Raw genomic sequence first — 18327 nt, 5'->3', positions numbered from 1 at the left:
GGACACTGGGGGCAGGAGCGAGTTGCACTGCTGCAGGTGACCAGGGCAGAAGGGCAAGTCATGGCTGCCTGAGCTGCTGGGAATTTTCTAACCCTCTCACCCAGCTCACTGATGACTCTCTAGAGAAGCAGCCTCACTCCTCCCCTACACTTCCAGTCAAGGGTGTCTTTCACTGAGAAATTTAATTTGCTGCAGAAATGTTATTATATACCTTCTGAGGTTTTCTCCTCAATTCCTAAAAAATATAGAAAATAAGTATGAAAAGAATATAGAATAACATACCTTTAAATAAAAGAATATAAAAGAAATATAAGAACTGCTATGTAGTGAATAAAGTTCTTTTTACAATAGGAATGACTTCACACCCTCAATGACTCTGCTCAGCTGTTCCTTTTGGCTTGTTGCACCTTCAACTCCAGGAGCAGCTCTTAGGATTTATGGTACCCACAGGGATGCATCCAGGATAAAAAGAGTTTTCATCACCTGGCCAAAGGCTTATAAAATCTACAGATAGAGATAATTGTGTATGGAGAAGGACAGCAGTAGAGACTGGCATCAACCGGGTACAGAAAAGGCAAGAGAACTTTTTACTGCAGTTAGCATTTCAGCAGCAGTTTTTGGAGGAATAATATGAAACTCTAGTCTGCACAAAAATTACAAAGTTTGGCAAGATTTTGAAGCTCTCAATAGGGAAAGGCACCTTTCTTCCAGACAGGATTGCCCAGGACATCTGAAGGCTCTATGTGCTGCACCCTGCATAATTATTAATTTAGTTAAATTGGTCTTACAGTGGCCTAATATATATCAGAATAAAAGGTATCTGATAGCAGTATGGATGGTGCCTGTGTTGGCAACCCCTCCCATGGCAGGTGGCTGCATGCCCAAGATAAAATAAGCAAACAACCAGGAAACACATGTGGGATGCTTTTCTCCCACTCTGCAAAGCTCCAGTTCTTAAGGGTAACTGCTTCTCTCTGGGCTCCTCCAGTGAACTTATCTGCACTTAGAAACAGACAAAAGCCATCTAAAATCATACCAAAATCTCAATAAATCAGCATCAGAAAATCTGCTGCAGGCATTCAGTCCTGTAAGGACGTGACCATTTTAACACTTGTCAGGGTCACAGCACAGAGCTGAGGGAACAGCTCTGGACAACTCTGCATTCCCAGGAGAAAAGACACAGAGTCACCCAGCAGGCAGTGGGAACAGGAGCAATGGCAGCATTACTTAACTATGTGCAATTTGCTCTCCTATCTTGATTTAAATTACACTGCCAGAAGAGACTGACAGTGTCTGGAATCAAATTGCTTAGAAAAGTGCCTCTTCAGAGAGAGAGAAAAAAATGCCCAAATAACTCGAGTGCAAATGGCCTTGCAAAATGTCTATTGTGATTGGGGACAGCAGGACCTGAGGCTCATGTTCATTAGGATAATGCTCATGTAATTTTGCTGGGCCAAACCCCCATGAAATGGGGGGGGCTGCCCCTCTGACATTCTTACAGTACACACATTAACCTGGTCTCCTCTCAAGAGCTGGAGGAGGCACCATGCAATAAGAGTCTCTTGCTCTGTTCCTGCTTCCTTCACTTCTTCAGGTCAGCCTGGGCTCTGGGGACCATCTTCAGGACAATAGGCTGCTTTGGCTGCATAAAACCTTTTGAGTCCAGGACCAGTGGGATCTTGAGCAGGAGGAAAAAAACAATGGAACAGCCACGTCAGCTGGGAGAAAGGACAGACAGGACAACAGGAGCCCTACAGCTCACACACATCCCAGCTACCACTTGTTTTTAATGCATTTCCCAGCTCACAGGTGTACTTACAGCAGGACCATCACTATTGCTCATGCAAAGCAGCCACCAGCAGGTGTTTAACAGCCCATAGCTCTTGGATAAACTGGTTGGTGAGTTCTAGCTTTTATGGTGTGGTACAAAGAGCTCAGTGCACTGATCATGGGAAGAGCAGCCAAACCCCACCCAGGGTGCTGCAGCTAAATGGGGGCATGCAGTGCCATTTTGTTTAATGCAGAAGTGTGTCAGTACTAAGGGCAGCTAGATAATGGGAACTAGAGGAACAATAAGCTCTCCAGGAAGAGCAAAACTAAAATTGCTGCTCAGACCGAGTAGCAAAGCAAAAGCATCCTCAACATGAAAGGTTTCCATGGGGTAGGTTGGGACTCTCACTAGAAACATTTAAAGCTGGTGTTGGAGGGAGTCATCTTGCAGGGGAGGGAAGTGTGTTTTAAGTCTCCCCCACCAAGGGATGCTGTTCATATCCCAGCTCCCTCTCTCCCCATCAGAACAAGAGTGACACTCCCACAACCTAACAGACCACATTCATCCCCATATCCCAGGTAAGCTTTGTTTCAGGAAATTTAAGCAACATGGCTTGGAGCCCAGTGTGCCATCAGTGGAGCAGTGAGAGGAGGCTGCAGCTTCCACATACGTGTTTCAAAGGAATGCTCCAGCAGGAAATTTTCCCTCCCACTCTGATCTAATGTACATGACACCTTCTGTAGAAAAAAGGGCTGAAAGAGCCCCATAAACCTATGGGCACCAATAATACAATACATATTTAACTTGTCTCCTTTTAATTAAAGGCAGTTATAAAAAGAATCAATTTTATGGATTGCAGAGGACTAGAAAAATGTCATTAGACTTGGGGGAGGGTGGATAGGTCACTGCATTGTTAATGGACTATTACAGTCTTTCACCTCCAGGTTACTAGTTGAGCTGCAATCTGAATCTGCAGAGATTCCAGCTGAGCACCCGTGCCAAGTAGTAATTTAATAATGACTTTTCTGTTTTTTACAACAAACGTCCTTTGAGTGACTTGTTGCCCCCTCTGCTCTGATTTCCCAAGCTCTCCTCACCAAGAGAATGTAATAATGGCCCAGCCTTTTGCAGCAGTGAGTGCAGGGAGCTGGGTCAGGCTGAAGACACCGTGGTGCTGTGTGCCTGAGGCACAGGAGCTGCCATGCTCTCAGCAGGGCTGGATTGACACATAATTTCCAACAGCTCCTGCATTTATTTCATGTCAAACACTCCCACCCTGCAAAGCCCATCCCATCAGTACTGTATGCAGCATTCACTGGCATCCTGGGCAAAAAGAAAGCCTGGTGGGATCCTGCATAGCCCAAAAAAGGGAGAGGGCCACCAATTCAAACTTAACCCAGATGATGCTTGCTTGAGAATTGCTACCCTTTAGGGTCTTCCTTTAGGGCCCATAAGAGATGAATTTTGGTGTCTTGGGATGTCCCACAGAGAACAGCCATGATTGTGTTGCAAAAGACAGCTTTGGCACGGGCTGGGGATATTCTTTTCCTGCTCTCTTGTACGAGGGTCTTCCTAAGCTGGGTCAAACAGACCAATAGTGCACCGTGGGGAAGAGCACCCCCCAATTTACGTGCACCCAAAGATAGGCACAGGACCTCAGGGATTTTAGCCTAAACATCCCACCAACATTAAATATGCTTCTGTAGAGGCTTTCTAAAAAAAGCGTAAGTAACTTGTGGTGAACCCCTTAAAGTTAACTGAGAAGACTTAAACAGTTATTCCTATGGAACAGTAGGACCACCTCAGAGGGAGCAAGGGGCAGAGAATGAGACACATCCTCACCGGTGTGTCTTTGCAGGGTCTGAATGAGAACTTCTGCAACAGGACAACCACAGCCACTTTCACAATGAGGAGAGCAAATCTCATCCCTATGCAGTTCCTGGGGCCAGCCCCAAATGGCAGGAAGGTGTAGGGGTCAATACTCTCTTTGTTCTCTTTACTGAACCTGATTACAACAAAAAAAAACAACTAGTTAGCAAGAACCACTCTGTTCCAGGATGTGTCAGCTTCTGAATCTGAAGTGATGAGGGGTCGGGAAGGGAAAAGCTTTTTGTGCTTCTGTGCATATTAGAAGCTGAGTCCCTTATTTCTGTCTCAATAGATACGTTATGCCTCTGCTTTCATCCTACTGTTCAGATTTGGTTGTGCAAATCCAGGTGCATTGGGTGTCTTGGGAATACCTGAAATACGCTAATGGTTTTCAGAACTACTCTTTTCTCAGAACTTCCTCTCAGCTCCACAACTGAAGCCAGATTTCAAACCCTAAACCACACAGGTCTACAGCTCCACAGCTTCCCTGTAGATCAAAGGACCGAGCGAACACAAAGATGTTCTCCCCCTGCGTGACTAAAGGCAGGGCTGCTTTTGAGACATGCCAGCCCCATTCCTTGCCTCATCATGAAAAACAGGGAAGAACAATCAGCTTCACAGAGAAATTTGCCACTGAGCATTTTCAGTAAGACTTCTTAGTGATCAGTTGGTTTTCATGTCACAAAGCTTTTCATTCCCAGTACATGAGGTACAAACCTCAGCCATGCTAAGTCAGAAGTGAAGTATCTCACTACTGAGACACCAGCACATCCCTCTGATGAACTCCCAGCAAGGCAAGTGAGCCCGAAAGAGCTCCTGACCAGCTACCCATACCCAGTTTGACAACTGGAATAAGGATGTGACTACCGGAGCAACTGGTGTAGCCTGGCCCATTGCCAGAGTACTCCCATTTGGGTGTTTCCTTCTGACTCCAAAACAAGGTGACCATAGGCTCCACAGGTGCTTCTGCCTGATACCACTACCATGTTTTGTCTCAAAGGTCACCACATCCCTACACCAGGATTAGTTTCCAGCAGTATTTCTGCTCCTGGTTCAAGGGCAGAGGTCTGGTCTTGCTCTCTCTGGACCAAGCCTCAATGTCTTGGTGGTCATCTGAAGACTACCAGGTTCATGGTATCCCAGGTTTGCCTTGGGCTATTGCCTCATTTTGCAGGGTCTGACAGAGCTCCTAAGCAAAGATTGCTTCATAACTTGAGTTAAAAATTGAGTTTTATTTCCTACACATCTTTGCCCTTCCACTGCTGATTTGCAGGGCACTGTGCCAGTCACCCAATGGCTCTTGCTTTAATATCTGGCCATAAACCCCTCAGTGTTACAGCTGCTGGGAGCTGCTCTCACTGTTGCTCCCTTCAATGCAGTTAATTAAATTCCATGCACAGTTTATGGATGTAGATCATAAAACTCCCCTCACGGTAATGCTGGGACTAGATGTCAGACAATGATAAATGCCTAATTTAAATGTTATAATCACACATTCCCCACTTTTGCTGCCATTCCCACTCCCAGGGCTGAGGCTGAGCATGCAGCAATTCCCCCACGTGACCCTCACCTCTCAGGCCTGAACTCGTCGGGCTCTGGCCAGTACTGTGGGTCGCGGTGCAGCACGAAGGCTGGGATCAGCACCACCATTCCCTCTGGAATGGTCACTCCACTGAGCTCCACTGTCTTCTTGCAGACCCTCTCGAGCCGGCCCCCAACGGGGTAGAGCCGGATGGATTCGTTCACCACCATATCCAGGTACTCCATCTGAGTGATGGCGCTGTACGTGGGAGCAGCCTGGAGAGGAACGGGAGCACTGAGAACACAGCACTGCAACTGCCACCCCACAGCCCCCAGTGCTTCCAGGGAAGGGGGAACCACAGTGCCAACACCTCTGCCACTCTGTCTGCAGCCTAGGTTTGCAAGCCCAGCACCTTCCCAGCCTCCTTTACCTTGTTGGGCAGGTGTGTATCGACCTCGTCCTGGAGTCGCTGCTGCACGTCAGGGTGGGTGGCCAGGTTGTAGGCTATGTAGCTGAGGGTGGAGCTGGTGGTCTCATAACCAGCAAAGACAAAGATAAGAGCCTGGGCCAGAACCTCCTCGTCACTTAATGCTGAAAAAAGGCATAGAAGCACATACAAGAAGCTGAAAATTACAGTAATTAACCCTTGGGAATTCAGGATCCCAGTCATCAGTGTAGGTAATGCTACTCCTAGCTATGTAACAGTTGGTAAAGGAAACACCCAGCTTATCCTCTGGTACCACAAGGGGTGCAGGATGCAGTGCAGTGTGTCCTACAAACCCCCTGTCCTGGCACCTCAAAAGTTTAAAAGCATCCTGCCTTGAGTTGACAGACCAGGACTATGCCTTGGCTGAGCCTTTATCTTCTTACAGTTTACCTAGGATAGGAAACAGAGATGAGCTCACAGGTGAGCAAGGTACATGCAGCATATGTGCTTTGTGTGCTTTTTGATCTACTACCAACATTAGTGGCCTTCAGAGACAACAAAGTAAGAAATGGGGGTAAGGAGATACTCACTCATTTTGCTCTTTGTTGCACAAACACACCTCAGAAGTTATCCCAGGAAATGAGATATAATAAAAGCATGACTGACCTGTGATAAATGTCATTATGGCCCCACTACCGAGATTTTGAATCTTTCATGGGATTAATGACTAGAACCCTCTCCCTACTTCCCTTTTAAATGGATAAGGAACTACTGCTTTCTGCTGAGAGGAAGACACATCTTACAACATACTTTTGTCCAAGTTGGTCTCAGCAGACTTGGAGCCATCATGTGAGTTCTGCGATTCAATCATGAGCTGCAGGAAATCCACCCGGTCCTGGGAAGAAACAGAGAAGATGTGAGCGGGGAGGAGGCAAATCTTGTCCAGCACAAGGCCCTGGCTGAGACACCTGCTCCACTCACAGCTCATGGCTTCAGTACATGATGAGGTCTGGATTACAGACCCTCCAGGAACACAGATACTTTCTCTACTTGGATGCCCAGGGAGGGCATGTTTCTGGTTTTTCTTGGGTTTGGAGAGCATGGAGAGCAGGTGACACATCACAGCTTCTGAAGATGCCACCAGGCTCCTCCTGCACTCAGGACTTTTCCTGAAGAGAAGAGGCTACCTAGGCTGGGCTCACCGTGCTGCTGCCCTTTCCCCGTTCCTTCTTCATTTTTGTGAAGACATTCTTGAAGAACTCCATGACATCTGAGGGTAACAGAGTCACCTTCATCCTTTCCAGCACAGGGGTAACAAAGGGGAACAACACTAAAAGGAAAGAACAGACCAACACACTTGAGCTCAAAGGGGCCCCAATAAAATCAAAACTGGTACAAGGCATAGAAAGAGCAATACATCTGGACCCTGACCCCTTTTATTGCCTCCATCTCTTTTTACCTAACCGTGGCTGGGATGCAACAGCACTTGAGAACCCCCTCCATATGTTACTTTTTGACCACAATACCACTCTCAGTGCAGCTCTCTGCGATAGAGCAGCTCTCCACCATATCTACAAGCAGGCCTCTCCTCATAGGAGGATGCTGCCAAGATCCACCTGGGCTGTACAAATCCTGGCTGTGGTTTCCTTGGGGAAATATTTCTACAGATCTGAGACTGTAAATCCAATCCTGCAAAGTGTTCAGCATCTCCCATATGGCAAAAAGGGCTCAAAGGTACTAAGGGAGCTACCAGAAAATGCAGCACCTTTGACATCGATTCAGGGCTGTATGAGATGAGGTTTGTCATACCTAAGAGTAAGAACACAGGACTTAGGAAACTGAACTGGAGAAATTTCTTAATGTTGGTGACAAAGGGATCATTGGGGTTGTTCATGGAGTCAACATTGACACTGAAAGAAGTGCTGGTCACCACATCCATGCTGTAAGCTCCAAAAATGCTGAGTAGAGAAGAAGAGAGAGTGAATGAGATGAGCCCAACCACAGCAGTAAATAAGAGCTCATCTAGGAACAATCCTTGTGAGAGGAATCTCTCTTCATGCACAGTCCTAACATAGTAGGTCTGTCCTTATCAGGCAGTAGCCATAATTTTATTTTTGAAGTTTCCCCCTGCATTCATTCCCCCAATTTTTCTCTGCTTCCAAAACCTAAGCTGTAGCTGGAAAGCACTGAATTGCAGTCTACAACTATATTCTGATTTTCATCTGTAAAATGACACCCAAAATATCACATCTTGTGCAGCTTCTAGAAAAACTCTGGGAAATGCTTCCTACCTCAAAATGCATCTGCAGTAAAATGAAATGGGGAAAGGGCACAGCTCTCCCATTTGGGCAGAGCAGAGCACAGCAAGCCCACTGCTGAGGAACATGCCATACCCACAACTCTGTGGACATTTTGTGGTCTATTGCTTCCATAGCTGACAAGGGATCCATGCTGCAGCGTGGAAAAGAACAGCCCCTTCCCCACACTGAATACAAACCCATTCCTGTCAGCCCCACACAGTTACTCACTCCTTCACAGTCACAAACTCATCATTAGCCACTTTCTTCTCAATGTTTTGCACTAATTTTTCACCGTAGTGGTTAATGATATGGAACATCTGAAATGCAAACCAAAGCAAAAAGTACTGTTGACTCTTTCCCTGCTACCAAACAAGGCTGGGTGACAGTGCCATCTGCCACGTGCCACATCTGCCTTGGGGAGGAGGGGCAAGCAAAGGGAAGGCCTCATTTCCAGGTCTCAGACATTGCTTTTTCTCATCTTAACAACCTGTCCAAAGAGCTCATCTAACTAGGACTGAGAAAGGCTCTCCTCTAAAAATCCACACACAGCTCCTACTCCAGCTTAGCATCCACTCCAGCTGGGAGCAAACATGGCTCCTGGGCACATGGAAAATGGACAAGCCTGGTGTGAGTGATGTGTTTAGCAGGATGGATATACATGCCACAGGCCAAGTGCCTCAGCTTGCAATGCCTTGTGTGCTGTTTCACCCCCAGCCCCTTCTCCTGACTCCCTCCCCAGGATGGCAAACAGACACTGTATTGCTCAATGGTACCAACAATGCAGGTACTCATGGATGTGGTCCTGGCAAACATGGCAATTTCCCCGTTTGAGGGGAAGGTCTGCACTCAGAAACAGCTCAGTTCTCCTCCAGCTATGAATGCAAAGTATCAGTGGCCTGTGCTTTACCTCCTTCAGCTTCCCACTGGTGAAGGTTGGAGACAGCACTGTACGAATCCTTTTCCACTGCTCATCTTCAGCCACGTTGAGGGCTGACTCCAGGATCCCGTTCAGACGGAAGTTCTGCACAGAGGAACAGGACACAGGTGCAGGTTTACAGCCCCCTTTCACGTGACAGAAATGCAAAGAAAACCTTCCATGGAGAGTTGACTCGGCCCCTGAAGTCATGTCAGCTCTACCTCAACCAGCAAACAACAGAAATGGAAACAGAAGTGTAAGAGTTACAAATGCCATCAGAGCCTAGGCCACATCCAGGCTGACGGCCCAGTGTCCCAGCCAGAGTGGCCCCTACACCTCCATGGAAGAATTTTGATGCTAGTACCATCAATAAACTGGAGCACATCACACAGCAAGTACTTGCTGAAGAGCTCAGAGAAGAACTGAAACCAAGAAGAAACTCCTTCTTTCTTGCTGAATGTGCCCTTATTGAACAGGAAAATGTGGGATTAGGTACTTACCCGGCGATTAGTAAAAATGTCATAGCACTCTTTCACCAGGATGTTTTTGATGAGGATGGGGTCCAAAACAGCCAGCACAGGCTGCCTGCCATCATAAAACCTAAGCCAAGAGAAACCCACAGTCAATCCATGCTTCATGGTCAGCTGGAGCAAAAGCAGCCTGCTCTGTCCATGGCCAGAGCCATGGCACAAAGGGTTTGGGCCCTCTGACAAAACAGCTGGAAGGATAAGGCTGAAACTTGTTTATTATGTAGTAAAAGATGAGAAAGGGAATGAAAGTGATAAACTTGGGCAGCATGAGCATTTCTAGCAATTGTTTGTGGTACTGAAGAGTTGCCAAAGCTGTGTGGGTTTAAAGACAGCTTTTTGCCACTATGCTGATCCCCTGCACTTGGGCTGTCTGAACTGTTTCCACTACTGATGGCTGGAGACAAGAAATCCACACCAAACAATCCACCTGTGGAGGAAAGAGATTTCCTGCCTGGCCTACAAGGCACTGAGAGGTGTAAAACTAATCTGTCTCCTCCATTTTCCAATCAGCAGAGACAGAAAAACTTAAAAGTCATGGGTGTGGGCTAAAGGGCAGGGAGCCCTGAGCCACAGCTGGGGGAAGCTGCCATCTTCAAGAAGCTTGTGAACATTTAATCTTTCAAAAAAAAAAACTGCACCAGGCTTCATGAAGCCTCTCAGGATTTTTTTTGCAGAGCAATTTGGCTTCAGTTTGAGAGGTTCTCAGTAGAAGCATGATAAGAGGGCCTGCACAAAACAAGCACTGTGCAGGGAGCAGGCAGGCAGGTTGAAAGGTAGCTTGTGCCCCAGCTCTGGGAGAAGCAGAGAGCAAGATGAAAAACATTGTGGCAGCCTGCAGCTTGCTTTCTGCTCCAGACACACAGAAGAGCAGCTTCAAAGGCAGGAGGCTCAGTTTGACACCAAGCAGTGGAGGTGATTTTCAAAGCTTATGCAAAGAAATGACCCTACAAACTGGCCATCACCATCCCAGCCCCACACCACACTGAAATCCCAGGAGAAAAGCCTTGGAGAGATGGGTGGAGACCTTCCCAGTGGTAAACCTCGATTCTCCCAGGCTCTCACTGCTGAAATTACAGTGCTGAGGAACATAACATCAATGTAACTTTTCCCATTCTAATCTGGGCTGTAGAGCACCCCTAACTGGTAGTTCTGTTCTGCAGAAACTTACCCCCAGATTTTTCCATACTTTTCAAAGCATTTCTGATCAAAATTGTGGACTCCCTGGAAAAGAAGAAAGGAGAGATGAACAGTTTGCCAGAGAAAAGTGATCAAAGCAGGCCACAGCTGGCAGCACAGTGCATCCCATGGCCCCACTGTAAGTGGCAGAGGTTGAGGCTGGGAGGTGCATGGTCCTCTTAAGCATCAAGCAGATGCTTAGGGGACATTTGCATTGGAGAGAAAAAAGAGAGCAGAGATTTTAAAAAAAGAAAAAGATACTTTCAACTTCCACCAGCCAACCTGATCTAAAAATGTAATGAAGACCAGGTATGACAGAGTACAAAGTTTTAGTGAGCAGAGTTAGGAGGCAGAACTGGATCCCAGGGTGTTCTTTCACCTTCAGCTCAACAAGTCAGAGCTGCTGCTGCCTTGTCCTCATATGATCTTCCTCTGCAGTTACTGAACTGAACACAGATTTTTATTTTGTTTCCATTAGGGTTTTAACTGCTATTACATGTAATGATGAAACTTACAGGACACATAAGACTCACTAAACCAGTAGTAAGAGGCAACATGTATGATGTAAACTCTAGTTTACAAGCTACTGCCTTGTTATTTGATGAGGTTTGGTAGCTTGATAATGTTTGAGTTTTATTTTAAAATGTATTTGTCTGGCTTAGTCTCAGGCTGGCCCAAGAGTAAGTGGTTGGATGAAGCATTTCTGGGACTAATTCAGGCTCTTCATGTTGATGATAAAAAGGGCAAAGAAACATGCATTCCCAGAAAACTGCAGTCTTAAGAATCTCTCTAATACTTTCTTTTTTTGTGTCCAACAGAACTTCAACTGCTTGAGAGCAGGTAGAAACAGAGGGAGAAACTAAAAATTTGAATTACAAAGTAGTTTTAAAATACAACACACCTCATTCAGGTCAGCCTGAACTTTTATGTTCTCCATGAGACCAAAGAGCTTCCTACCTAAAAGCATAATTTTCATCTGACTGAATCAAGGACAATGGAAAGAGTTGCACAAAGAGTGAGGAAAACAGCACCAGCCACAAGAAGGATCTAAGGCACTACAGAGCAGCAGCTGCTGGTACTCACATGCTGGTACTCCAGGAAAGTTCCCACAAATGGCAGAGGCCGTGGGCCAGGAATGCCCAGCTTCTTGAAGGTCTGGTAGGGCCATATCCCATAGCTGCCATGCAAAGAGCATGTGAGAGACACTTATGCAATGAAAAGAGAAGATACTTCTTCCTGAGCACGGGGACCTGCTTAAATAACTGGTTTCTGTCACTCAGGGAAAGCTGAAATGATGGCCCAGCAGCATCCCTGCTGAGGATGCTCTTTGCAATAAACGCAGGATCACTTGGGTAGATTTTGATGGAAGACAAGAGCTGAAAGGAGCTGCAGCCCAGCCTAAACAAACCAGTGCACCTGGGTACCTCAGGCTTTACTCAGGGCCTCATTTAATTGCCCAGCTCAGACAAGTGTGGCTCAGGTGATGCAGGAGAGATCTCGGAGCGACTGAGTTCTGAAGTGAGGCCTGCCCTTGTGTTTGTCTTTGCAAAGACCTCCTGCGATGCTCAGGTGGCACGGCAGGGACATAAATTACCACAGCAAAATTAAGTTTTTGCCTGTATAGCTCGCTACAGCTCCCCTGAGCCACATAAGCCGAAGTTCGGCCAACAGAACTACTTAATCGGGGGGTTCTGCTGGCAGCAGCTCCGGCATCGCCCTGCGCTGCTCCCAGTGGCACAGCCCAAGGACGCCACGGCCGCTGCTGTCTTTAAACACCCGGAAGTTTAAGTTTCCTTCTTGGGAAATGCTAAAAAAAAAAAAAAATCAAGCATTTCCTTTAATTTCCCTCCCCGCCCAGCCCAGCTCGCTCCTTCCCGCTGGCAGCGGGTCCCCTGAGGACAGCGCGGGGGCCCCGGGTGGTTTCAGCGCTAATTCACTCGAACCCGCTGACACCGGGCTCTTCTCCTGCCCGTTCCCGCAGGGGACCGGCCTGTACTTACAGGGCCACGAGGCACAGGCAGGCGATGAGGAGCAGCCAGGTGACAGGGGACAGGCTGGGCAGGAGCTGCATGGTGCCCGCTGTCCGCCCGCTTCTGCCGCCGCCGCGCCCCGAGCCCGGCCCTGAACCCGGCCCGTGCCCGCCATGACGTGAGGGAGGCGGCGCTTCCCCGCCCGCCCGGTGCCTCAGGGCCAGGCCCGGCCCGTCCCCCGGGATCGGCGCTCCGGATCGAGCTGTGGGTCCGCGCCCCGCTGGGGCTGGAGATTGCTGAAAGCGCGGCAGCGCCCCGAGCTCCTCGCGCTGCCTCTGCAGGGACAGGGAGCGGCTCGTGTGTCCCGTCTGTCCCGGCTCCGGGGTGTCTGTGCAGACGCGCCTTCCCTTGTGCCTCTCACACCCACCTCCATGGGCACGCCTGTATCTCCTGTTTAGGGTCCGGGAGACCAAACACCTGCCCAGGCTGAAAGGGCTCGTTGCTCTCAGGCAGATCCCTTGAAGGATCAGCAGCGTAACTTACTGTTACATATTTGCCGGTTGAGCTTCTGCCTGGTTCGGTGACTGCCAGCCCGAGGGAGCCCCCAGGGCTGGGCCTTGAGGGCAGGAGGTGCCGCATCCCCTCTGCCCCGGTTCTCTCTGCACTCAGGGCGCACAAGATGATGACATTTGGCTTTAGGCAGCTCAGTTTCCCCCTCAGACACAGACACGGGGCTGGCTGCTTTCTGTCAGAGAAATGGGAAGTGCATTATATGTGTGGGGACACTGGAGCCTCTGGCCGGTCGGGTGTGTGTGGGGATGGGTCAGGACGTGGTGTCCTTTGTCCCCATCACACTTGGACGGGCCACCAATCTCTTCCTCCAGCCCAGCCCTGTCCCCTTCTCTGAAGACACCAGTAGACCCACACGGACCCAGGCAAGGACCCTACGTGCACATCACACTCAGCTGATCAGACATTTCTGCCCTGCCTTTGGCATGCTCAGCCTGAAGGAAACCCAAGTGCTTCTGCAATTACCACTCAGATCTCACGTGCCTCTGCCTGCAGGCCAGCAGTGGATTTTGCCTCTGCCCAGACATTTCTTTTGCCTCATAAAACACATGAGCATGTGCTGAGCTGCCGGTGGGTTCAGCAGTCACCTCCACACTTGGTGGAAGAGCTGAGCAGCAGCACTGCCAGTTTTGGTGGGTCAGTGTCTCAGACGTCTCCAGCATTGCACAGCCACGATGTGCTCAATGATTCACATAATCACTGGCTGGCAGTAATCAAGTAACCATTTTATGGAGGCACATCCCTGATTCCTGCTTCTCCAGGCTGCTCTGAAGAGCTGAGCAGTAGCAGCATGCTGTGACATCGACTTTATTCTCCATTTTATGGGATCTGCCCCGTTTAAGACACCTTGAAGTAACTGTACTCAGGGAGTTATCCTTTCTCCTGTATCCAAAGGCTGCTTCTTCTCCTTGACAGGTCCCATACCAGAAGGACATAAAGAACAGCAGTGAGAGGCAGGAGGAGAAACCAAGTCCTGGAGCAGTGACTCCCAGGCTGGGATTAGCTGCATTTCTTCCCTCACACAAACCCTTTGATTTTCCAATAACTTTTAAGAGCTGTTGTGATTTCTCAGTGGGAAGTGAGTTTGTCGTTCAGAATTTTCTCCTCTTTCACACAGAAACTGAAGCAAAGACTTCAGAGGAGAACAAAGATGTTAGCTAGCCCCCAGAATATGTAAATAAACTGTGCTGCATCTTTGCATACAAAGAAATTACTAATTTTTCTGAAACAGGTTTGAGTGAGAGCAATTTACTGATTTAGAGGTATGGTTCCCTGTGTGGCTGGTGAACCTCTGCAAACTCCTTATTTATCTGACTTTCGGTTTGTCATTTTTTTTTGCAGGTCTCTTGAAGTTCTGTGTCTCTCCAGCTCCCCAGATTTGAGAAAATCATAGTTGATAAAATGTCCACCTCCCAGTCCAAATTGCTTCCATGACTCAGAGCTGCAGGTGGGGCCATTCTGAACACTCACTGTCAGGAAATTTTATACAAATCACATGTATTAAAGTGATGCTTTTGTCCTTATACAGCCCTTTAGACCAAATGTGGTGATATATTGTGTACTTACTGAGACTATTTTTCTAATGGGAATATCACTGAAATGGCACCCAGGAGGAATAAAGCAGAGGGAAAGGCTCTCCAGATCATTTTTCTGGCAACATAAAGGGGTTTAGCATTGTGGGCAAACAAATTGCTCAACAGGGCTGCAGGTGAGGGGCTGCTGTGGCATCCCAGCACCTTGTCTAAGAGAATGGAAGAAAATTGCCCAGGTTTGGGCTACACAACTCTTGTCTGTCCAAGGCTGGTGATCCAGCAAAAATATCTTGGTATGTTTTGTGGTATGAAAGGGGGAGTGATGAGTGCTCCCCACTGCACTTGTGTGCAGGGGACATGCTAAAACAAGTGAAAAATTGCAGCAGCAAAGCAGCCTGGAAGTTGACATCAATGCTTCTTTTAATTCACCTCTTTCATAAAACTGTCACTTCCCCCCCCATCCCCTCCCATTTTGGGTAATGACTTATTAATAGGAGATGTTTTCAAGAGAACTGCTAAACCCCTCTGGTAGGAGCCACATCAATGCCAATGACCTTTCTGATGTGCTGGTCTACAGGCATGGTTATATATTAGAAGGCAGAGCTGGTTGACAGCCTCTGTGATGTTTCCAGGGTTAGAGACCTGTACCTAGAAAGGACCCAGAGTGGTCCAAAAGAAATGTCCTCCTCTGGGTCATGAGCACATGTGGCCTCAGCCTCTCTGACATTGCCCTTCTTACTGACACCAGCACAGTGCCACTGCTTTCCCCATTAATAACAAATCCCAGGGGCTCTAAAAAGGCTTGCTGGAGCCCTGGTGATGTGCAGAGTGCTATCAAAAGACTATTTATTCTTATGCCCTGGGAAGAGGAGGAGTAACTGAGTGTGACCCTCTTCCCCCATGGCAGGGTGTCCTGTGGTGGTCCTGGACAGCACTGAAGCCCTGGCCCTGCCCTCCCACATTCATGCTCTGGCCACCACTGATCCCTCACACTGCAGTGGTTCCTGGCATGTTTGTTCTTGCTGTGCACCCCGGCAACAATCCCAGTTCAATATTAACTCACACATTATCTACCACTCCTCTTTGCAGTGGCAGAGTGATTTCATGCACTGGGTACTCTTCCTGTGTTTGTATCAGCCACCTCAGAGCCCTTCTGCTGTGCCCTGCACTCCTCTGAGCTGGGAGGGAGCAGGTGGCCAAGGAACTGAGATATGTTGGGACTCAAAAGCCAATGGTCACCATGGCTAACACAAACAGAAAGAGGCATGAACTGGCTGTAGTCAGCAGTAAAAATGGGACAATGCAACTAGAAGAGCAGAGACTGAACTGATGGGGTACAGAGGATGACATTAAACTTCATGCAGAACTCCAGTTTCTAAAAGCTCTGAGAGAGACAGAAACAAAAATTTTATCTAGAGGGTCCTCCCTGAAGGAGAGGGGATTTTACGACTGTCTGCTTGGTGGGACTGAACGAGGCCAAGGGAAGAAAAGCTCTGCAGGAGTGCAGAGCACTGGTGGAAGGCCATCCCCAGGAGAGGAACACTCCCCTGAATCTCAGGCTTTCTGTTAGAGAGAATGAGACATTCCCTTGCAAATAAGATAATGCTTATTATCTTATTTGCAAGATAATGTCTCCTTAGCTGCTGTATTACAGACCCAAAGGTTTTCCTTTCCTCCATATACTATGGGAAAAGTCATATTGTAACACACGCAGTCTTTCTAACAGCCATAGCAAAATGTCAGCCCCATTAATAACCAGGCTTTTATTCACTGACTGGCCCATCTTTAACAATTCTCTTATTTTCCTCTCATCCCACAAACAGCATCATGAGCTGTTTATTCCTGGCTCTTCCTTACAAACCTTGCTCTCAAATGAGCCTCTTGAAAGGACTAAATGGGAAAGCACCAGATGTATGACATCCTCAAAGAGCTCCAGCAGCCAGTATGGACCAAAGGCTGGCACCAGGTTCTGCCTTCCCTCTCACCAAGCCCAAAACCACACAGTTCTTCATGCCTGGGTATTTCTGAGACCTCTGCAGAGCAAAAGGACCACATTGCTCCTTTCACTGCTGAATGCTGCTGAAGCATCAACAGCTGAAACCCATCTCCCTTTCATTCCTCTATAATTTCTGAGCATGGATGGAAAAATTATAAGCCACAGCCAGTGTTGAAGTATAAAACCAGTTCTGGAAAGCACGGCGGGGGCAGTGCTGTGTGCACTCCCCGCTCATGCTCGGACACCAGCTCCTCCAAGGACAGCCTCTCCTTTGCCTGTCTCACATTGTACCAGAGAACAACTCTGGCTTTTCAGACCTCCCAGCTGGTAGCTCAGTCTCACTGCATGAAGCAGCTAGTGCTTTCCAGAAAGTGTCATTGCACCACTTACAGTGACCTCAATTTCTGCTGAGCCACTTCCAAACCAGAAGTCAAGCCAGAAAAAGACAAAAATCATGACCTGACCCTGAAGCCATAATCTCCAAAGACATGACATGCAGCCCTTTCTACCACCATCCCTTACCTCCCAACCCACCCTATCTCACAAGGACACACATTAGAAACAATCCAGTGTTCTGGAATCTATTTGGGAGCCTATTCAGGCAGACCCAGCACTCAGAGCCACATCACTGCCCAAGGAAGAGTTCAGCCCATTGTTTCTGTCTCCAGTGCCTGGGTTCCGGATGTTTTTCCTGGACACATTCTGGGTATGCACTCAGGGCAGGGATGAAGCTGTTTGGCTCTTGAGTCACTTGGCATTGTGGACTCCCTATCAGCAGCTGCTGGATGTGAGCCATCCCCAACATGTTCAGGCACAGTCCTTGAGAATCCAAGCAGGTATGGCTGGAGGCTTAGCACACAACCTCACAGGATTTCTCTATTGCAGCTAAAGCCAAGCATTTGTCTGGTTGGATTAACCCTTGCTGGCTTTGTGAAATGGGCTTCATTGAAAACAAGCATCTTTCTCTCACCTTTTAATTTCTTCTGTGGTGTGGAGACAGCTATGGATCAATGAAAGTGTCCTCATCGATCACCCTAGGTGTTTTTTGCTGGACAGATGATTGAAATACTGAATCCTTCCTCTGCCAGTCCTCCCCACGATGGGAGATAAAACATTTCTGAGTTTCCATCAGGCTATGTGAGGTTTAATCCCAGAGGACACAGTCTCCCAGCGGATTAAGTCAGTCTCAAATACATCTGAAAATTGACCCTTGTTTATCCCAAATTTCCCACAGTTTAGCTTCTCTGATGACTCCCATTGCCCTGCTCCTCTCCTGCCTCCCACCTCTGGGGTGTTCATACCAATCAGATGTGCTTGTACATACATAAAAAATAACTCAAGATTGAAAAAGTTTGTATTTGCAAGTTGAGCCTTGTACTGTTGGAATTAGACTCTAATTAGGTCAGTCATGTTCCCCTGGTAGGGTAAGAATGATAGTGCTGGAAAACAGACAATTTATAAAGACCCAAAAATAACTCATCCTGCTGTTTTGTAAGAAAGATGTGTTTTCTTTGCCCTGTGCTGAGGACATTGCAGTCAAGGCCACTTGGGCACACTGATAGCAGCCACACAGACTGAGGCTTGGTCCCACAGGCAAAGCTGGTCTGTGCCTCAGTTCCCTCCTACCACAGGTAGGATATTCATCCTTCCCAATTTGGCAGGGCTGTGGTGAGGTCACCTGTGTTTGTCAGGCATTTTGTCACTCTTGGCATGAGGCCCCAAGCTATATTAGACAGGTTATTTTCCCC

General features: G+C 47.9%; 1 protein-coding gene across 1 annotated transcript; it reads right to left on the bottom strand.

The window, feature by feature from the left end:
* Window positions 1-564: 564 nt before the first annotated feature.
* LOC130259488 (cytochrome P450 3A12-like) lies at window positions 565-12667 on the bottom strand. The gene is made up of 13 exons (XM_056503803.1): window positions 12512-12667; window positions 11595-11688; window positions 10504-10556; window positions 9306-9405; window positions 8797-8910; window positions 8118-8206; window positions 7399-7547; window positions 6792-6919; window positions 6400-6484; window positions 5593-5753; window positions 5211-5437; window positions 3614-3776; window positions 565-1678 (listed from the first exon to the last, which is right to left on the bottom strand). Exons 1-13 carry the CDS (start codon window positions 12580-12582, stop codon window positions 1583-1585), a joined length of 1530 nt encoding a protein of 509 aa, XP_056359778.1. The 5' UTR covers window positions 12583-12667; the 3' UTR covers window positions 565-1582.
* Window positions 12668-18327: the final 5660 nt, after the last annotated feature.

The sequence above is a fragment of the Oenanthe melanoleuca genome, chromosome 14 (genome assembly GCF_029582105.1).
Source record: "Oenanthe melanoleuca isolate GR-GAL-2019-014 chromosome 14, OMel1.0, whole genome shotgun sequence".
Classification (NCBI taxonomy): domain Eukaryota; kingdom Metazoa; phylum Chordata; class Aves; order Passeriformes; family Muscicapidae; genus Oenanthe; species Oenanthe melanoleuca.
The sequence above is the reverse complement of the archived record's forward strand: the minus strand, read 5'-3'. Positions and strand labels throughout refer to the sequence as shown.

Excerpts from the sequence above, each read along its gene's own strand:
- LOC130259488 (XM_056503803.1), bottom strand. The coding sequence starts at position 12,582 with ATGCAGCTCCTGCCCAGCCTGTCCCCTGTCACCTGGCTGCTCCTCATC. Across the intron at positions 5,438-5,592 it reads ATACACACCTGCCCAACAAG|GCTGCTCCCACGTACAGCGC; the intron begins GTAAAGGAGGCT and ends GTTCCTCTCCAG. Across the intron at positions 1,679-3,613 it reads GACCCTGCAAAGACACACCG|ATCCCACTGGTCCTGGACTC; the intron begins GTGAGGATGTGT and ends CTCCTGCTCAAG.